The following is a 20154-nucleotide window of genomic DNA, read 5'->3' on the forward strand; positions in this document are numbered from 1 at the left end:
TCTAATGGCGTAGTGAGTATTTGAATTTTAACGTTACAATGGGCTGGGGTTTAACTTGTTTTAGGGTAATGGGCTGGCTAATTTGTGCTAGTATCCCGTGGCGCATAAAATAGTTTTAACTTTGATAGATTCTTTTAAGCCCAAGAATGCGGAGTGAAGTGAAGATGGAGGACGTAAAAAGCTGAAAATAATGAGCGGTAAGTAACGACTAACAGAAAAACGACGTCATTTTGGCGGTTCCCGTCCGCATCACGAAATGCGACGCTGCCTGGTCTCCAGTAAAATTCTTCTGGGATCAAATATAGGCTGATGATAAACAAAGGCACCATTGGCATCGTCGTAGCCAGCTTCGTCCGCTCCTAAACGTTGCGATTTTCGGGAACTCTGCCCGTCCATTTCTGTACGCATCACATTGCTTTTTTTCATAGGTCAAACCGAATTTCTCAGTTCTTCGATTTTAACCCCCGCACGCCAGTTAGGTTCGTGCTTTTGATTCCCTTGTTATTTTCGTCTTGGTTCTTAGATTTGGACTTAACCCTTTTAGCCCTGTCGTTTTTGAAGGATTTGATTTAATGCGCATTTTCATGATAATTCTTTCTCTTGGTTTTTTTTTTCTTATTTGATTAGTTCTAGGTTCTTCTATATGGCGATTGCTATGTGATTGTTGATTGTTGATGGGATCATCGGTTCTGATTTGTTGCATTTGGCATTACACTGAGCAATTTTCTTTTTCCCTTTCTATTAAAAAGACAATCAAATCAATGTTGGTTATTATATTGGTTGTACAAACATGTTCCTTAAAATTATAGGAACCTTCACTTTTGCTAACCATTGCAAAAGCAATTGTTTCTTGTAAGTTGTAATGCATTTTCTTGAGGTAAAGTATATTTCTAATGCTCAAATGGATTGATAGATGAAGTTCCAAAGTTGCAACAAATCTGTTAGTGTAATGCAGATGCAGTCCTTAGAGCATTTATTTTTGAAGAGATTTTATAATTTTGTTTTATTCCATTCTCGTTATTTGTCTTGCTAGACAACTAAATATTTTTTATTTGATAATTAGAGAATAAACTAGACAAATAACTGTCTTCTGACCTTGGGCGGTGATTTATTATGATTGCAACATTTTTTGGAACTTGGTACATTTTGGCAGATGATAGTTACCTTAGGAATTTGAATTAGGGAAAAATAAGGATGGAAATAGAAGTATTACTTTTTCTTTTGCTGTTCTAGGTGATAGAAGCTGTGGAAGTGCTATGGCAGATCAGCACTCAAATGAGGGTCTGATTACTGGCAGTGTTTCTGGGGAATCTTCGAATGCACTAATAGAGCTCAGGGTTAAGACTCTGGATTCACAGATATGTAGTCTTCATGTTGAAAAAAATGTAAGCGCTTGCTTTCTAGCTTACGCATTCTCAATATTTTCCTGCCATTCAGTGCCTCATCCAACTTGTAGCTGATGACTTGTTACTTGGATGTATTCAGACATCAGTCTCTTTGTTCAAGGAGAGAATATCTAATGCAATTGGTGTTCCAGTTGGTCAGCAGCGGCTGATTTTTAGGGGAAAGGTCTTAAAGGGTGATCATCTCCTTTCTGAATATCGTATCCTATTATTTATGTTGTTAGAGAATTTCATTGTTGCAAGTTAATCAGATTTATTTTAAATTAAAAGTTTTCAATCTGCAGTTCACTGCTGGGTCTTCTTAGATGCCATGTTATTGAACAGTTTAATCCGAACTCTGTAATTTGAAGCATGAGTGGTGCGTGTATTTATTGCATTACTAGGCTTGTAGAATAGTTCTATATTCAGATTGGTTTTATTCCTGACAAAATATGTAGACGCTATTGGTGGTAGCTGCTTATGCAAATTGACCCATTACTTTTACTAGCAGCGAGTCTAAGCAGCAGTTTTCTTTTCCGTTGTTTTCTCTTGCTATCCCTTTAATATTTTTGGTTAGTAGTTATACCATATGTTCTTATCCTATCAACCATGCAAAACTTGGGCAACTCTACATCATATCATCATTCCATATTGATTACAAAGTAAATAGCATCAAGCCATCAACTTTACCATTTCCTAGTCAGTTCATGTTTATTGACGCCAGAATTGAAAATAATCATTTACCCAAATATTGGATGTGACCTTTGTGGTAAAGCAATACCTTGTACTTAATGGGAGATTTGGTAGCTCGTCAGTAATTATAGTTATTGAAAAAGAGAAATCAAGATATGAGTATCACAACATCAAGTGCAAGTTTGCAACTCTGTCTAAGTTGTGGTTCAATTTGTGCCTTAAAAATCCTTCACTGGTTTTAGATGTTGAGAATGGTGATACATTGCACTTAGTTGAAAGACAGCCAACGCAATCACAACCTTTGTCCGAAACAAGTTCAGGAGATACAAATGGAAATAACAGTAATCAAGGTATTGATATTTACATTGGTGCTTGTCTGGTCTGTGAAGTTCAGAGCATTTTACTAAAAGCTGCGGCTATCAAGATTTAATTGAAAAATGAATTGGCAGGAAATGATGCTAGTGCAGGCATTCCTCATAATCGTGTTGGGCAGATCTTGCACAGTGTGGTTCTTGGGACCTTTAATGTTGGAGATCAAGGTGAAGGCATTATTCCAGACCTTACTAGGGTGAGTATTTTCTTTATTTTATTTTATTTGTGGAGCATTTCAGTTCAGGTCAAGTGTGTTTCATTCTTTAATTGACATGTGAAATCAGTGATACTCTTTATTACTTGACTTACAGGTTATTGGGGCTGTTTTAAATTCTTTTGGAGTTGGAAGCCAGCCTTCTGCTACTAGTACCACCAGGCAGTCTTCAACCTCTGTGAGTAATGCTTGATTTCAACATTTGACATTGGGTGGCTTACAAAAGGCATGATTGCCTTTCACTCAGTGCATATTTCCCTGTCTCCTTCCTGTTTTCACAATTGCTTCAGCTTGAAGAATATCAATTTTTTTTAAAAAAAAAAATTTTACTATTACCTCTAAAATACATGCTAATGATTCAGATGTTGCTTGAGGGAAACTAGAAAAGAATGTAATGGTTTTGTAGGGTTTAAGCAATTATTGATATTGCTTCCGGTTTCTTAAGTGGACAATTATATAGAATGTTCAAAGTAATTAAATAATCTGTATATACTGCTTAAATAAAGCTCTCTTTCAGGCTCCTCAAGGAATTTCAACAGATGGAGTGCGTGGTGGTCGGCCTGGTGGTGAGAACCAAGCAGGAATTCAGACACAGTCTCCCCAATCATTTCCAGCCGCTACTCAATTCATTCCTGTTCCTCTTACTGCTGCTCCAATATCCATTCCTTCACTTAATTCGGTTGTACAAATGAACTATTCATTTTTCTAGTAGATTATACTCTGGTTGTTATCTAATTCCATAATTTCCTTTTTCTCCAGCCAATTCCTGATTCTTTAAATACGCTCTCAGAGTTTATGAACCACATGGAGGCACATTCTCCAAATGGTGATATTTTAAAAGGCAATAACTCACAGATCTTTTCTGAAAAATAGTTATAGTAAATAACTGCTGCTGCATTATGTAGGTTATCAACCACACACTTCTGTGACTAACAGAAGAGAGCAACCAAGGGTAGCATTACCATCGGATGCACGGGGTTTGCCGACACCTGAAGCATTGAGCATTGTAATGCGACATGCAGAACAGCTTCTCAGCAGTCATGCTATTGCTGCGTTGTCTGTAAGTATTACGCCTTAAGGTTTCTAAGTTAACTATTTTCCAGAATGTTTGAAGCTTTTTATTGGTTATGTTTTTGAAAATGATGTTGTGATCGATGTGTTATCTTGGAGACTAGTTTCTATATATAATTTTATATCCATATATCCATTTTCCATTGAAACCTATGTCAATTCTCTTTCACATGTTTTCATTTGATTTCCCAATTTGACTCACTTGGTCCAAGAACCCGGGAGAAAGAGGTTATCGAATTCTTAATTGCCATGTACTTGCTCATGTCTGGAGCAATATGCTTGATTTATGATATATAACATTTTAAGACATGTAAAATCATGGCATTTTCTGAGGAAAACTTTTGCATGTTGTAAAGTTCATGATTACATGTAAGATTGTTGCAACTAAGTTTGCAATATAAGGTCTTTTGGCTTTGATGCAGGTAAATTATGAAGTCGAAAATGTGTATAACTGAAGATTCTTTACACTGAATGTTTCACATGCCTTTTCTTTTTCCTGTCAAGTTTGAAATGTTTAACATTTGATAATATGCATCTTTAATTTGCTACGACTTTTGTAGCATATTGCAGGACGTTTAGAGCAAGAGAGGAATTCTACTGATCCTGCACTGAGGGGGCAAATTCAAACAGAGTCTGTGCAAGTAGGTCTTACAATGCAGCATTTAGGTGCCCTTCTTTTAGAGCTTGGTCGAACCATATTGATGCTGCGTATGGGGCATTCTCCTGTATGTAATCACTTGCATTATTATCTCCATTATCATTAAAATGGTAACATGTCACTAAAATGTTTTATGCAATTTATAGGCGGAATCTTCAGTCAACGCTGGACCAGCAGTTTATATATCTCCTTCTGGGCCAAATCCTATTATGGTTCAGGTTTGCTAAAAATTTATCGGCATTGTGTCGATTTTGTCAAATAACTGCAACTCTGAGCAATGCAATCAAGCATTGCAGATACTTTCAAGCTGTTTAATCCTGTTAATTTAAGTGTTTGAACTCTCTTTGGGATCCTGCTAATCATGCAAGCATTGATTTGTGGTTTTGCAGCCTTTTCCCCTTCAAACCAGCTCCCTCTTAAGTAGTTCCAATTCTCCACTAAATTCTCTTAATATAAGTCCGGCTGGGATTGGAAACACTCTGAGGAACATTAATATCCATATACATGCTGGTGGGTAATATCTGCTTCAACCCAGACTGTAATGTTCTTTAAACTGAAGCAAAGTGACTTCTGTTGTTTAATAATTACCATTATTATCAGGCACTGCACTGGCTCCTATGGTTTCAGCAGTTGGTAATCGAACAGGCAATGGGGTAGGGGTGCAATGGGAACATGGTAGTAATGCTGGTCCTGATCCAATGCGGGTTCTTCCTGTGCGAAATGTTATTGCTGCTGCTCGCCCTGCACATTCCACTGGTGCAGTGTCCGGTGCAACACAATCTGCACCCACAGATTCATCTCTATCCTCTGCTCTTGCCGAAGTCACTTCAAGAATTCGAGACCTTGTTAGTAATATGCAGGGGCAGAACCAGGGTGCATCAGGTAGCTGGCTATTAATTGTTTTTAGATACTAATAACTACAATGTTACTTGTTCATATGGTATGTTAGTAACATGCAGGGAGAGAACTGGTTTGCATCTGATAGCTGGCACTGAACGGTTTTGGGATGTAAACAATGACAATGTTACTTGTTCATATGGTATCTTTTCGTTTTTAGGGTCAAAGCAAAATCTGATGTGGATATATTGTATCTGGTGCAGGTGATGATGCTGGAACTGGACAGCCTGATAATATGGCTGCTAGTGGAGCAGGGGATTCTAGCGTTGCATTACTAGCAGATCTTCATGCAACTGAAGAACGGGTGTGCTTTGTTCACAATAAAATAAAACGACCTTATTTGCAGCCATCTGTTTAGTACTCTAACCAGTACTCTGTTACTATTAATGATCAGTCACAACCTCAACTTGATGAACATAGTAACAATACTACTGAAAGTGGTAAGAGTTCAAAGGATGTATCCACTGGCACAGTTGGATGCCCTCCAAGTTCAAGTGGAGAATTCTTGGTAAAGTCAGAAGACCCTTCAGCAAGTGTCCAGAAATCCACCGAGGAAAATGCCAAACCTGTTCCACTTGGATTGGGGTTGGGAGGATTGGGGCGTAAGGTGTGATGTCATTTCTTACTTCATTCTAAATTATTTATGTTACTACTATCAAAAGTGATAATATGGTATCATTGTGGTCAGAGACGGGTCAAACAGGCAAAATCTTCTCTCAGTACTAGAGATACTGGAACAACTAGCTCTTCTCTTGATGAGAGCTTGAGTGCTAGAACGACTGGCCAAAAGATTTTGCAGTCACTTGCATCTCAGAGCACTTCTATGAATAGGGTGGAAGATGATTCTTTGTCGAGTAATCCTGCCATTCAGAGTAATAGATCATCAGGACTGCAAAGTTCTGATGATCAATTAGATGTTGCTAATGCTGTCTCTGAAGTTCTTCAAAGCCCTGCAATAAATGGCTTATTGGCTGGGGTTTCTGAGCAGACTGGTGTTGGTTCACCAGATGTTTTTAGGAATATGCTGTGGCAACTCACTCAAAGTCCACAAATCATGAACACTGTCAATCAAATAGCCCAGCAGGTTGATAGCCAGGATATTGGAAACATGTTTTCTGGATTGGGAGGAGGACAGGATGGTGGAGTTGATCTGTCACGGATGGTCCAACAAATGATGCCTATTGTTTCTCAGGCCCTTGGTCAAGGGGCATCTGCACCTCCGCCATTCCATGCTGTTGAACCTAAACAGCAGGTTCATCATGATGGAAGGAAGTCTAATGCAGCTGATAAACCTTGTGATAGTGATTTTCAGGTTTTTCTTAATTGAATTTCCTGTTTTATTTTTAGCAACTAGCAGTTAATTAGTGTGTAATTAGTAAGAGATGCTGACATGGTGGCTATTGTATCTGGTATTTCTTCTAGGATAACATTCAACAAACAGCTCAGAGGATTGAGCAATTAAATTCGCCCTTTGATGTCTTCCATGCAGTTGCTGAAATTGCATTTCAGGTATATGGCATTGACAATGGGAGGAATACTGAAGAATTTCTGAGTGAGTTGTGTGGTGATGAGAGTCTTGCTGAGGTAGGTTCTTGGTTGTGCGACCTTTCATACTAGTCTTTAGCGTCTAATAGTGTTTCCTAGCAGTTAAAGCACTTGCGGTTAAAAAAATGCTTCCATGATGGGGAGAAGGAAAAAGGACTAAGACAATGTTGTCCATTTAGTCTGCCTAATTTTTCTTGGTGATTATTGCCTTGGAACTCATTGTGTTTTCTGACTCGTCCAGGAATACATAGAGATGCTACGGCAGGACATTCGTCGAAGATTTCAGGATAAATGTGAGGAGGACAAGTGCTAGCTCTTCTTCATTACGGAAGTTCAAATACAATTTGTTAAAGTTCTGAAAGGTCTGCCTCTAATTACCTCCTCTCGTACTAGTGGGGGTGGGGTGTCATTTTTTCTATGGCTCGTAGTCAAGAATCCATGTACAAACCTAGGCTTTTCTTGCAGGGGCTTGTTTCGTATGCTCTTTAAGTTAAACATTTGATCTGTTTGTTTCAAATGTTGTTCTTGTTAAATTGCGCATCAAATTGAATGTCATGATAATAGCATCTGCTTCCCTTCAAGTGGTATAATTTTCAGTAGTTTATTCTTCCTTTTAGGGTGGGTTGTTCTTTGAATTAACTACTCATCTTCTACGTCGGGGACAAACAGCCCTAGTGATCTGTTAACAAGTTATTCAATTTCAATAATGATTGAATTGGAAGACATAGAAAATGAATTGGAAAGATTAATAAATACAAATAAATAATAATAATAATTTAAATTTTCATTTTTGTCTGAAAAAGGTCAATTCTTTTAAAAGGATTTTTGAAATAAGGTTTGCTCGGAATTAATGAACTTCTCAATAAATTAAGTTTTTGTTCTTTAACTTTAAAATTAACTTGAGTGTGTTAAAAATAATAGAAATGTTTCGCACATCAATGTACTAAAAAAATAAACATTCATATCCAAACACTTAAAAAGCATTGATGGACAAATATACTACCCTTAATAAATACAACACATTTTGTAGCAATAAAATGCAAAGTTGGAAACTAAATTATTCAATGAGTTAATGTAAGAAAATTAATTAATAAAAACAAATTAGACTTATATGAAATAAAATAATTATTTAGCAAAATGTACCAATAATAAATTGTTTAGAAATTATGTGAAGTCTTAGGTGACTTCAAAGTCGGCATCTAGGGTAACCAACTTTCATATATTTTCTTTCTCAAGAATGGTCTCATATTTTATTAGATGTTCATGATAATAATTTTAGTTACCTTCAGTAGTTTTTTCAGTGGGACATACTGGTATTGATTTTATTATTAAATTATGATCACCATTTATGATATTCTTCTATTTTTGGTCGAAGCATAGAAGTTTTTAGAATTCAACTAAACAAAATTTAATAATATCACAAAAAAATATTTCATAATTATATCAAAGAAGAAATTAATAAAATCAATGTGATAAAGCTGTAGTGACTGCCAAAATCTTACTTTGAAACCTATTAATATTATATTAAAATTTGTTGGATCAGATTAAGCCATAAATATATCTTTTAAAAAAATAAAGCATATCAAAAAGTGGTTCAAACGATTTGCTTTATATCTACTGGGTTTCATTCCTGTTTCTTAAAATGTCTTGAACCCTGCCTGAACCCCACACTCGTGCCTAAGGAAAGCGGTCAAACAACCGTGAATTGTTCACCTCAGACGCAGTTCTCTTGAAACATCCGTCATTTATGGAAGCCGATTCAAAGCCAAAGAAATCCGGAGCTCGACTGTGTTGCGTTTGTAACCAGAACAGGGCTGCCCTCAAAAGACCCAAAACCCTAGAGCAGGTATTGTCTTCAACTTCCCCATCCTTATGGTATTTATTCATTTCAAGCATGCATCAATTTGATGATCACTTTCGTTTATTTCATTGTCTTCTATTTTCTTGGATGCTAAAATTATGCAATGGTTAAAGATATGCAGGGAGTGTTTTTACGCGGTGTTTGAGGAGGAGATTCACCAGGTAATTTTGGAGAACCAGCTGTTCAAGCCTGGTGACCGTATTGCTATCGGTGCCTCCGGGGGGAAAGGTTAATCTCTTTATATAAGCCTATCATGGCAACAAGTTCTTATTTTTTTTTCCTTCTTGTCCTTCTAATAATATCTACTGCTGGGGTTGTCGCAGATTCCACTGTCCTTGCTTATGTGTTATCGGAACTGAATCGACGACATAACTATGGCCTTGATCTTTTTCTTTTATCCGTTGATGAGGGCATCACAGGGTACAGGGATGACTCACTTGAAACTGTCAAAAGAAATGAACTTCAGGTCAGTTTTGTCTATCTTGTTGAGTTTAATTCCAAAAAAAACATTCTTGTTGCTTCAAAAGTAGATACATTTTTTTTCTTGATGCTTCCCTGATAACTGTTTCAAGCTGTTTGCTTTGATTGGTTTGAAGTTTTTGATGTATGGTTCTTCTTCTTGTCTGTTATGCAGTATGGGTTGCCCTTAAAAATTGTTTCCTACAAGGATTTGTATGGATGGACAATGGATGAAATAGTAAAGATGATTGGCTTAAAAAATAACTGCACGTTTTGTGGTGTTTTCCGCCGTCAGGTATATGAGTTGCCAGTTTCGTTATTTCTGCTGTTTCTGATAGGCTGTAGGTGTGTACTAATGAAACTACATGATTAGACCTTCACATCTGAATTTTAAGATGGGTCCATCTTCCCAATAACTCGTTCATGAAATTGGTCCTATTAGCAAATTTATATACAACCAAGTCCAACTCCAATTAGGGGTTTTTATCTTCTGTCTTTCTAGCACTTTGCATTGTTGTTGTGGTTGAGGATGGAATGACTTGTTTGACTTTGTTTTTGTTAAAGGCCCTTGATCGAGGTGCTGCATTGCTGAAAGTTGACAAGGTTGCTACAGGACATAATGCAGATGATATTGCTGAAACTGTCCTTTTGAACATATTACGAGGTGATATTGCTAGGTAATGTATTGGCTGTTCTTTTTGTTTCCTTTTGACTCAATCGATTGTTTATCTGAGATAATTGCTTTTACTCATGTAGACTGAGTAGATGCACTTCAATTATAACTGGCGAAGATGGACCGATTCCCAGATGCAAACCTTTTAAATATACCTATGAGAAGGAGATCGTGATATATCCTTGAAATGCTTGTTGTTCTGGTAGTTTTAATTGTGAATTTATTAATATTCGTTTCTCATTATGGCTTATACTTGGTTGCCAAAACCTTAACAAGTTCTCCACGTATGCTTATTTCAAGAAGCTGGACTACTTCTCTACTGAATGTAATTGTTTTTTACCGTTCCTTTTCGTGCCTTCGGATTATGATTGTTTGAGTTTTCAACTTCTTTGTTAAGGTTGATATTTAGATGGCATTGAATATCCGATAATATTGCACTGACCAATGGTTGGTGTTGTTCAAATATCAGGCATTTATTCTCCAAATGCATATCGTGGGTTTGCTCGTGAATTCATAAAAGATTTGGAGAGAATCAGGTTCATACCTTTGTGTTCCTGCTCTAGTCTCACATCTGTTAAGTTTGAAAATTTTGTAATTGAGTAGTGATAACATTTGTGGCTTACAATTGCAGGCCCAGGGCTATACTTGACATCATTAAATCAGGTGAGGATTTTCGAATTTCCACTACAACCAAAATGCCTGAGCAGGGAACCTGTGAACGATGTGGTTATATTTCTAGCCAGGTGATGGATGCTTTTACCTTGCCTGACACCTAATAATTGTTTAAACTTTAGGATGCATTTGATATGCCTTATTTATGATAAAGTTCTGCCTTGTACTGGAGGGGTTTAAGCAGTGATAGCTGTCTGCAGTATAGTTAAAACTGATCTGATCTTATACATGGTATACAGAAATGGTGCAAAGCTTGTGTCTTGCTGGAGGGGCTGAATCGAGGTTTACCAAAGCTTGGCATTGGTCGTACTCAAGGCCTAAACAGTGATGGTAAGAAAGATAGAAAAAGAGATAGCAGAACACCAAGTATTGAGAGCAAGCAATGTGGAAGTTTGGAATTCTGATCCAGAGTTTTAGATTGCTTATGGAATTATCAAATTGTTGTTTGATTGGCCACCCAAGCTCTCATATCTTCTCTTTTTAGAGCTTCCAAATGAATAGTTAGGCAAACAAAAGCAGTTAATCGCACTGTTTGAACTATTAGAACTAATCATGGAATAGGGAGATATTGTGTTCAATCATTTTTGGGATGAGCAACAGAGGATCGGCTAATAATTATATTTAGTATATAAGCTAAGATCTCACCGGGGTCTTATTTAATTTTTGTTGCTTTCAAATTTCTAAAACATGGAACAGTTGCAATATTCTTGGATTAACTTTGAATTATACTTTTGTCAATGCCTTTCAGCTAAAATCTCAAATGGTATGGTAATACAGGAAGAATCAGTGCAAGGCCAGTTGTTTTGCACAAACCAAGTCAACCCAGAGGATCAATTTTTTGGTTTCTACATTTGTAAGAAATAAAAAATTGAAAGAAAAAGAAAAAAAATAAGAAGATACAAAATGTAACTTTTGAAATGCATAATACGTTCATTTTGATGATTTATTTTATGCGCTAAGATAGAAAATGGTCATTCTTTTTGTTTTTTCTATTCTCATTTTTTTTATCAAGTATGCTCAAAATTTACTAATAAATAGTTGGATACAATGTGATATGCATAGCATTTTCAAGGGAGTTTACAAATTAAAACTTTGGAGATAACATTATTGAAAAGAGCAATTACGAATCCCAAATACTAAAAAAAATACACTCAAAATTTATTATTATTATTATTATTTTACTTTTTCATTTAACTAAGCAGACACCTTTAGAGTGTATTTGGACAAAAGATCTAAGGACAAATTTATTTGAATTAAGATTTTTAAAATTCTAAAATAAGTTTACTTATTTGAGAATTTCTAAATTTGTAAGGATTTTCGAGAGGAGATTTGCATATTTAAAATTCTACTTAAAAGAATTGTTTTCCAAAAATCTTCTTAAATTTATTTCATTTGATACATGTAGTACCACTATAAAAAAAAATACCTATCATTTAAAAATTCTTCAAAATTTTAGAATCCTCTGAACAAAAACACTTAGTTGTTTGATGTCAGTTAAATAGGTCAAAGGAGAATAGTTTCACAGAGAAGTAGGTTTGTGTTAAGGTACTAACGTAAGTGCTAGTGTTTAAGGTACTACTAGTAAAGGCCAAGATTGAAACGTGGAGCAGAATACCAAATCAAAACATACGGTCGAAATGAAGACAATAAAGGATTAACTTTCCAGAACAGGACAATAACATGCCCACTAATGCCGGCTTGATTGGTCCCACTCTATCTCAACAAATATATCATTAAAATTGTAATTATCTTATTTTGCATTTAAAAACGCGTAAACTGCTGCTTAATGTTAATTGATGAAATTGTTGGATTTTGCCGTGTTTTAGCTGCTATTATCATCATTCATCCAATCCAACCAAGGTCTTGCAATTTGAGTTTGAGGGAATCAATGCAAGCTTTTGAAAATTGCAATGATGGCACATGGCACATGGACCATGACTGACCTTTCGGACGTGGGGATAAGACACTTGGAAATTTCACCACTATTCATTTATGCACGTTTTGCCAGCAATACCAGTATATAATTTTTTTTCTTGCAATTCCATGGTTTTGTGGCCCTTTTTTTCTAGGCTTATGTTGTGATTGAAGTGTCCCCACCCCCACCAAAATGGACCTATGGAAGATGCAACGACTTTGAGATTCAGATTAAGGTAAGAGATAAATCCAAATTAAAAAGCTTGACCATGCTGCTTCCAGTTCAGCAAAGCAAGCCGCTATTGTGTAGCTCATTGTCCACAATAAAAGGGAAAACAAAAAGTAAAAAGTTTTGCCTGGATCTGTTTAAAGGTAAGTTTTGTTTGAAAGGTGCCGGCCGATCATTTTTGTTTAATCAAAATGCAAAAGTCGAGTAAAGCTGCTAAATTCAAACTGGTGCTTTACTGCTTGCGTTTACATAGTTTATTTTTAAGATTTTAAACATTTGAATCTATCCAAGTTAAGCTAGCTAGTGTCTGCCAGATTTTTCACATTTCCCAGGAGAATTTTGACACAAAATTTCATATCTATATTATTGGAAACAAATAATTCCTCAATATCTATATTTTCAAAAGATTCGATTAGCCGGTGATTTATGGTAAGTAAATTAAGATTATAAATCTCAGTATCATTTTAGTATTAATTTGATGGAGTTTTAAAAATACTAGTGTATTAAATATATTAATTACCTAAAAATTTTCATTTCTCATTGGCTGGTTGGCATCTCAGCACATGTTCCAAGGAATATGGATGCAAGAGTCAATTTTAGTCGAGGCGGCAAAGCAGAAATAAATTAATTGAAAACAAAGATGGAGACTACAACTTTCTATTATATATATTTGGATAAATAAATTATTTATTTATAATTTTAAAAATTTGTGATTAAAAAAAGGTTTTAAATATTACATTGGATTCTATTACCAGCAGCTCTGCCAAGATGAAGATTTGTACTTTTGTAGCAGTCCATCTCTAGCTCTTGCCAATACGTCTTGTTTCTTTTCGAATGCACATTTAAGCTGAAGCAAAGCAACGAAGTTGTTGGATAGGAACAAAAACAAGCAGTAAATTAAAAGAAGTGGAAAAGTAAAGTGACATCTTAGGAGGGAGGGGCCCTTGCCCTTTGCCTTTGCATGTTTAACAGCTTCACACTTCACATGCAATCCCTATTTCGAAACAAAACAAAAGCACCACTCTAGGTCTTGGCCACCACCAATAAAATATTCTTCCACATCTCCCATTTTTTGCAGCTACATAAACAACGAACCTAACCCCATGTGGCAGACAAGCACGTACACTCACACTAGAAACTAATGGAAAGGACCCCATCACCGACACTTCATTTTCGCTCTTTCATTCCCTTTTAAGGGCTTATTTAGTTTTAAACTTCAAGCCCATTCCAGCTTCCTCACTTAAATATTGTGCCATATCCCACCCTATTCAATCAAATCGTCATTCACTCCCTACCCCTTTCTGTTAAAGTCTCTCACGTTCACTCTACAGTAAAGGGAATATCTCATTTCCTTGTAAAAAAATGCAGCTTCACTCGGCCGTGGCATTGATTTGTGCCACTGTTTCTCTTTTTGTCATTGCCGGAGCTGAAGATCCCTACAGATTCTTCAACTGGAATGTCACTTATGGTGACATTTTCCCTCTCGGCGTTCATCAAACGGTGAGTTTTCGATAGTATACATTTTTCGTTTTGATTTGATTATGTTTGTGGATCTATCCCTATATACATGAAAAATGATCAATGCTGACGAATTGTTTTCCAGGGTATTCTCATCAATGGGCAATTCCCAGGCCCTGATATCCACTCTGTTACCAATGACAACCTCATTATCAACGTCTTTAACAGCTTAAACGAGCCTTTCCTCCTTTCCTGGTAAGTTCCAATCATCCCTACCTATGTTCTCGCCGCCAACATTTTGCGCTCAACTTTTTACGCGCCCTTCTTTTGAAAAAGACGAATCTAACCCATCATTATCGACTTATCCCACTGACGTACGATGCACATATTTGTAATCTATACGCTTTCTTCCGACAACCATCCTCCTTAATCGGTCACTCACACTTTACACTTGCTATTGAACAATGTCTGGTCGTTCGGACTCATTCATTTTACTTCTTTTTCTGCTTTATTAAACGTGAACGCTAGGGAAAACATATATATGCAATTGGTGACATGGCTGATCTGCGTTTAAATGAGCATAATATCATTGCATTTCTTAACTATTTTCTGCAAAAATACATTATCCACGGAACTGGCAGTTTGCCACTCAAATCAAGCGTCCGCCGTTTATCGTGGTATATTGTGGAGCACATAATTACCTTTTTCGTTGTTAGTATCAGTTTACAAGTAAGCGGGTTCTTTCCTTTTGCTGTAATTAGAGGTAGAAAGCGAAATATCCTTGATTGGGAGAGACAACATTTACCCACTAATTATCATCCGTGATCCAAGTGGTCCACCTTCTAATTAGCTGTCCACCACCCCTAACAGACAGAGCAAGTGGATTAGGAATTCTTTTGGATAGATATATGGACCCAGAACCAAAGGTGGTCTTAATTGTTAGCTTTATCAATTATCACGTCTATATTTTGTTAAATATTGATGCTAATTCGTTTTTTCAAAATTCTGATAAACAAGTAGATGATTCGTTTATGATCTTGCAACTCCATTGTCGTAATGTACGTAGTTGTATCAATTTCGCTTGAATTTTACAAATTGATTTCAATAACAATCAATAACTTAAATTTAATCAACTTAAAATTTATCAACTGAAACAAAAAATAATTTAATCTAAAAAAAATCACACAAACAATCGTGAAATACGAAACTCAAAATATTTTAAACTTAAAACAAATTCAAATTTTAAAATGAAATAAAGGTTGGACTATTTTGATTGAATCCAAAACTATCCCAAGCTATGGAATTGTTCAAAGAATAGAAAAAATTGTATGTGAACTTATTTGCCTTTAGTAACTTACATGGAGATGATAAATATGTAGGAATGGAGTCCAAAACAGGAGGAATTCATATGAAGATGGTGTATACGGAACAACATGCCCTATCCCTCCAGGAAAGAACTTCACATACATTCTGCAGGTGAAGGATCAAATAGGAAGCTTCTATTACTTCCCCTCTCTTGGGTTCCATAAGGCTGCTGGTGGTTTTGGAGGGATTAGAATCCTTAGCCGACCACGGATCCCGGTTCCCTTCCCAGATCCTGCTGGAGATTACACTGTTCTTATTGGAGATTGGTATAAGGCCAATCACACGGTAATAATTTCTACTTTTTACAAAGCCTTGGTTTATTTATATTTACTTGCTTTTAGGAGGCTTTGAAATGGAATAATGCATGCATGATACTCATAACTGGCCGTGGATATGGGCATTGGGGTCTACGAAACCTTAACGTGGTGGGGAACACTTCGTGTCTGGGGATTTTAAATGGGTTTGGCAACGGAGTTGGATAAACGAAGCATATTATATGGCATTTGGGGCTTTATTCTGTGTTATGGTTTCTGTGCCATTTCACAGCTGTATACGTTGGCAGGCTTTTTCTCTCCCATATCATATCCTACTGAATTTAATTTTAAGAGTTTTAATTATGATTTTGTATTTCTATCCCACTATCATATTATACCTAAAAAAATTTATTTCAAAATTTCATTATAGATTTAAATAATATCAGTTTTTTTATATAATATTTAAAATTAATCATAATTCTCCTAACTTATAAATAAAAGAGTAATACGTATTAGCACACTTGAATCTATCTTATTCTGTGTTAATAATAATATTTATGTCAATCGAATTAAAATTTAATCAGTAATTAATCTAAAATTTAAAATTTAAAATTAATAAAGGGATGGAATCATAATTTAACGGAAGGCAGCGAATTTTAAATATTTTCAGAGAAATTGTTGCTTTTTATATTAAGCATCAATCACTCTCGAATCTCAAATTATTGAAAAACATTAGCGTATGGTACTTTCATGGGATGTGCTCAACTTAGGGCCCAAAGCAAATTAGGTATTTGCATTCCCACTTGACTGCCCACATGTTGTTTCCATCTGGGCCCAGCGCATGCCAAGAAAGATCTCTAAGTTCTGTTGGTGGTGGGCTTTAATTAATTAATGATTCTGGTATTTGCATTAAATTTTAGTTTTATTGAGGTCTGATACTGCTGTAGTAACTGGCTTGTGGCTAATAAGAAATTGTGTTTGGTGCAGGATTTGAGAGCTCAACTGGATAGTGGTAGGAAGCTACCTTTCCCTGATGGAATCCTTATCAACGGCCGTGGACCTGGCGGTGCTTCCTTCAACGTCGAACAAGGTAATTTTCGTCGGTCTTAATTTCCTTCAATGTTGCTTCGGTCATTATTCAAAGTATTTTGAACATAAATAAACAACGTTGGTCATCATGCAGGGAAAACCTACAGGCTTAGGATATCAAATGTTGGATTGCAAAATTCTCTCAATTTCCGCATCCAAAACCACAAGTTGAAGTTGGTTGAAGTGGAGGGAACCCACACTCTCCAAACTACCTACTCCTCAATAGACCTTCACCTTGGCCAATCAATGTCCGTTTTATTTACAGCAGATCAACCTGCTCAAGACTATTACATTGTGGTCTCCTCTCGCTTTACCAACCCGGTTCTCACCTCAACAGCAACTCTACGCTATAGCAATTCAGCCGGTCCCGTCTCCGGCCCTCCTCCTGGTGGTCCCACCATCCAAGTTGACTGGTCTTTGAACCAAGCCCGCTCTATCAGGTGCTTTTTATCTACCAATCAACATATACAGCACGTCATTGTGTGCATCAGTTCTAGTCACATTATTGACATGTTTCTGTTTCAGGACTAACCTTACAGCAAGTGGACCAAGGCCTAACCCACAGGGGTCGTATCACTATGGTCTCATTAATACGACCAGAACCATCAGGCTTGCCAATTCTGCCGGCCAAGTCAATGGCAAGCAAAGATATGCAGTTAACAGTGTTTCCTTTGTTCCAGCAGACACTCCTTTGAAACTTGCAGACTTTTTCAAAATCGATGGAGTTTATCGTATTGGAAGCATATCAGATAACCCTACTGGTGGAGGGATATACCTTGACACTTCGGTTATGAATTCGGACTATAGGTCTTTCATTGAGATTGTGTTTCAGAATGATGAGGATATTGTCCAGAGCTGGCATCTCGACGGCTACTCTTTCTTCGTTGTTGGGTAAGCAAAACATCATTTTTAAGATGTCTGCTTCGAATTTGTGCTGATTATTCGTTGATTTCTCAACCCATTTTTTTTTTGTGAAATGTAGTATGGACGGAGGGCAATGGACGGCAGCTAGTCGGAACGGATACAACCTCCGTGATGCCGTTTCGCGGTGTACCACTCAGGTAAAGCTCTAACAACTTTGATCTTTCCATCATTTATGTGAAGAGCAAAGATTGATGAATATTGGGTATGCAACGTGAATGCAGGTGTACCCCAAGTCATGGACTGCCATTTATGTGGCGCTTGACAATGTAGGAATGTGGAACTTAAGGTCCGAGTATTGGGCGAGACAGTACCTGGGACAACAGTTTTATTTGCGTGTCTTCACAACGTCAACTTCACTAAGGGATGAATACCCGATCCCCAAAAACGCACTACTCTGCGGCAGAGCAAGCGGCAGAAGAACCCGTCCCCTTTAAAGCCACCTATACAATAAATGATCCGTAGTTGGATAGTCAAAGCTGGTTTACAAGGATGAATGATTGGACAGCAGAGTTTTAGCTTATAAACTTATGAACAGTGAAACAACACGATTGTTGGTTACGAGTTTAAAATTACTAGACCTCAACTCGAGGTCGCATTCTTTCTTACTATACATTTGTATTCCCAATGCATTGCTGGAGGTCATAGATATCTATTTCTTGTTATTTGTGTGAATCGATCTTTACATTAGGGGATATAAGGTGATGGTTGCAATTGCAAGCTTATTACAGCTATCTTTGTCTTTGTCACCAAATCACCCAAATTTGCTGCACTTATAATTTATTACTATCAAATTAAACCCTTTTGAAGTTTAAATTTTAATATGATTTTCTTTTGAGTTTGGGGATATTTTTTTTAAAATTAACCCAAATATAAATTATAATTAAAGATTTTTTTAATGCGAAAGCGAGAGTATAAAATGGTAACATGTTTAAATTAGCAGGGAAAAGCTGAACTTTTATTTTAAAATCATTGAAAGTAATTTTTCTTAATCTACATATTTGGTATATTGATACATGTATATGTCGTCTTTATTATTTTTTATTATTTATTCCTATCTGTTTTGTAAAAATTACTTTTCATAATATGTTTTTTTTTAGAAATACTGAGTGTTAAATTCAATATATTGTTAAATTATGAGAGAAGTATATATGTTTTTTTATTGAGGAAGTGTCTATAAAGTACAGTTAACAAAATTTCAACTTGAGAGTTTATTTATAGGATGAGATGTTTGATTAAAAAAATTATTTGTCTATTGATTCAATCAATTTATTTAATCTCAAGAAATCAACACGTACAGGAATTTAGTTTTTCTCCTGTAAATATCTTAAAATTTTTTCTAAATTCTCCACTCAAAAAAATTGTTATTTTTTACTTTTATGGGAGAAAAATGCTTGTTTTAAGATTCCAACAACATGTAGCAAACTATGAAATCAATATGATAAAAATTTCAACTCAAAATTTTTAATTTTATATTTTTTTCAGAATTAAATATTTCTTTGGTGATATTTTGATTAATGGGAATATAGAGTTGTTCATGCTCAACATAATTTAAAATCTTCGAATGTTGATGGATATACTTCAAAAGTGTTTGTTTATATATGAAATTTATGATGACAAAATTTATTTATGATACTAAAGTTACTTCCTATCTTTATTGAAAAGATAGAGGCCAAAAATGCATGCATTCTATTTTTAGTGCAAGGAAGCCACAACAAGACTAAAAAATGATTTAGAACATGGTTTGGAAGTACCCCACGCCCCAATATCTTCACCATTTTCTTTTGCTAATCCTTAATGATCGTCTCCTAACAAACATGGAGATAGTTTGATGGGGAATGGTTGCTAATGATCATTGTGTTTGGTGTGGGGATAGAGCTTAGTTGACCTTGACCATACATGAGCAATAGAGTATTTATCATAGCCAAATCAAGGAGAGAAACAATGCAATTCCTGAATATACTTCTACTTGAACGACTTTAAAGATAATTGGATTAAGCTTAATTCGAATGTGTCGATAGCAACTGGACTAAAAATTACAGCTGTTAGTGAGTTGCTGTGAAATGCAAAAAGCGAATGAATGGCTGGCTTTGCTCTGAAACTAGGGGAAACTTGTATTTTCTAGGTTGAAGCTCATGGTATATTTGAAGGTCTGTAGCTAGCTTAGCAGAATGACTATAGAAAACTTGAGGTTGAGAATAATAATGCCCTTTTAATTAAAATTATTTGCAGAAGTGTTTCGCCTACGAATGGCCAGCCTCTCGGAATTACAACAAATCCAGTTGATTTAAATAAGACATGTTGAAAGGAATGTGAACTTTTGTGCAAACAGATTGGGGAAACTGGGACTAACAATTGAGGATGAGCTGAAAATCAAAAACAAAAATTGGGGTAAATTAATCTTAGATAAGGCAAGCTCATAACGGA

The 20154-nt window shown here is 35.9% G+C and overlaps 3 protein-coding genes across 5 annotated transcripts; all 3 read left to right on the forward strand.

The window, feature by feature from the left end:
- Positions 1–164: 164 nt before the first annotated feature.
- On the forward strand, positions 165–7413 carry LOC107937580 (ubiquitin-like domain-containing protein CIP73). The gene is made up of 18 exons (XM_016870483.2): positions 165–479; positions 1234–1385; positions 1486–1603; positions 2318–2425; positions 2525–2643; positions 2759–2839; positions 3179–3340; positions 3421–3487; positions 3567–3721; positions 4293–4457; positions 4537–4608; positions 4780–4900; positions 4991–5272; positions 5491–5591; positions 5682–5894; positions 5976–6599; positions 6710–6871; positions 7074–7413. Exons 2-18 carry the CDS (start codon positions 1257–1259, stop codon positions 7143–7145), a joined length of 2751 nt encoding a protein of 916 aa, XP_016725972.1. The 5' UTR covers positions 165–479; positions 1234–1256; the 3' UTR covers positions 7146–7413.
- A 970-nt stretch (positions 7414–8383) lies between these two features.
- LOC107937553 (cytoplasmic tRNA 2-thiolation protein 1) lies at positions 8384–11157 on the forward strand. Of its 3 annotated transcripts, none has more exons than XM_016870450.2 (10): positions 8384–8678; positions 8807–8921; positions 9017–9159; positions 9328–9447; positions 9717–9829; positions 9909–10001; positions 10110–10150; positions 10295–10361; positions 10457–10568; positions 10737–11157. In XM_016870450.2, exons 1-10 carry the CDS (start codon positions 8580–8582, stop codon positions 10899–10901), a joined length of 1068 nt encoding a protein of 355 aa, XP_016725939.1. In that variant the 5' UTR covers positions 8384–8579; the 3' UTR covers positions 10902–11157. The 3 variants fall into 3 exon arrangements, with proteins under 3 accessions (XP_016725939.1, XP_040969670.1, XP_040969671.1); XM_041113736.1 differs by having other exon boundaries at positions 10457–10488; XM_041113737.1 differs by having other exon boundaries at positions 8407–8678; positions 8815–8921.
- A 2359-nt stretch (positions 11158–13516) lies between these two features.
- LOC107937572 (L-ascorbate oxidase homolog) lies at positions 13517–18392 on the forward strand. The gene is made up of 8 exons (XM_016870470.2): positions 13517–14140; positions 14244–14353; positions 15478–15748; positions 16705–16807; positions 16901–17246; positions 17332–17697; positions 17789–17867; positions 17952–18392. The coding sequence occupies exons 1-8, from the start codon at positions 14003–14005 to the stop codon at positions 18162–18164; spliced, it is 1626 nt and encodes a 541-aa protein (XP_016725959.1). The 5' UTR covers positions 13517–14002; the 3' UTR covers positions 18165–18392.
- Positions 18393–20154: the final 1762 nt, after the last annotated feature.

This window comes from Gossypium hirsutum, chromosome A05, assembly GCF_007990345.1.
Source record: "Gossypium hirsutum isolate 1008001.06 chromosome A05, Gossypium_hirsutum_v2.1, whole genome shotgun sequence".
Classification (NCBI taxonomy): Eukaryota; Viridiplantae; Streptophyta; class Magnoliopsida; order Malvales; family Malvaceae; genus Gossypium; species Gossypium hirsutum.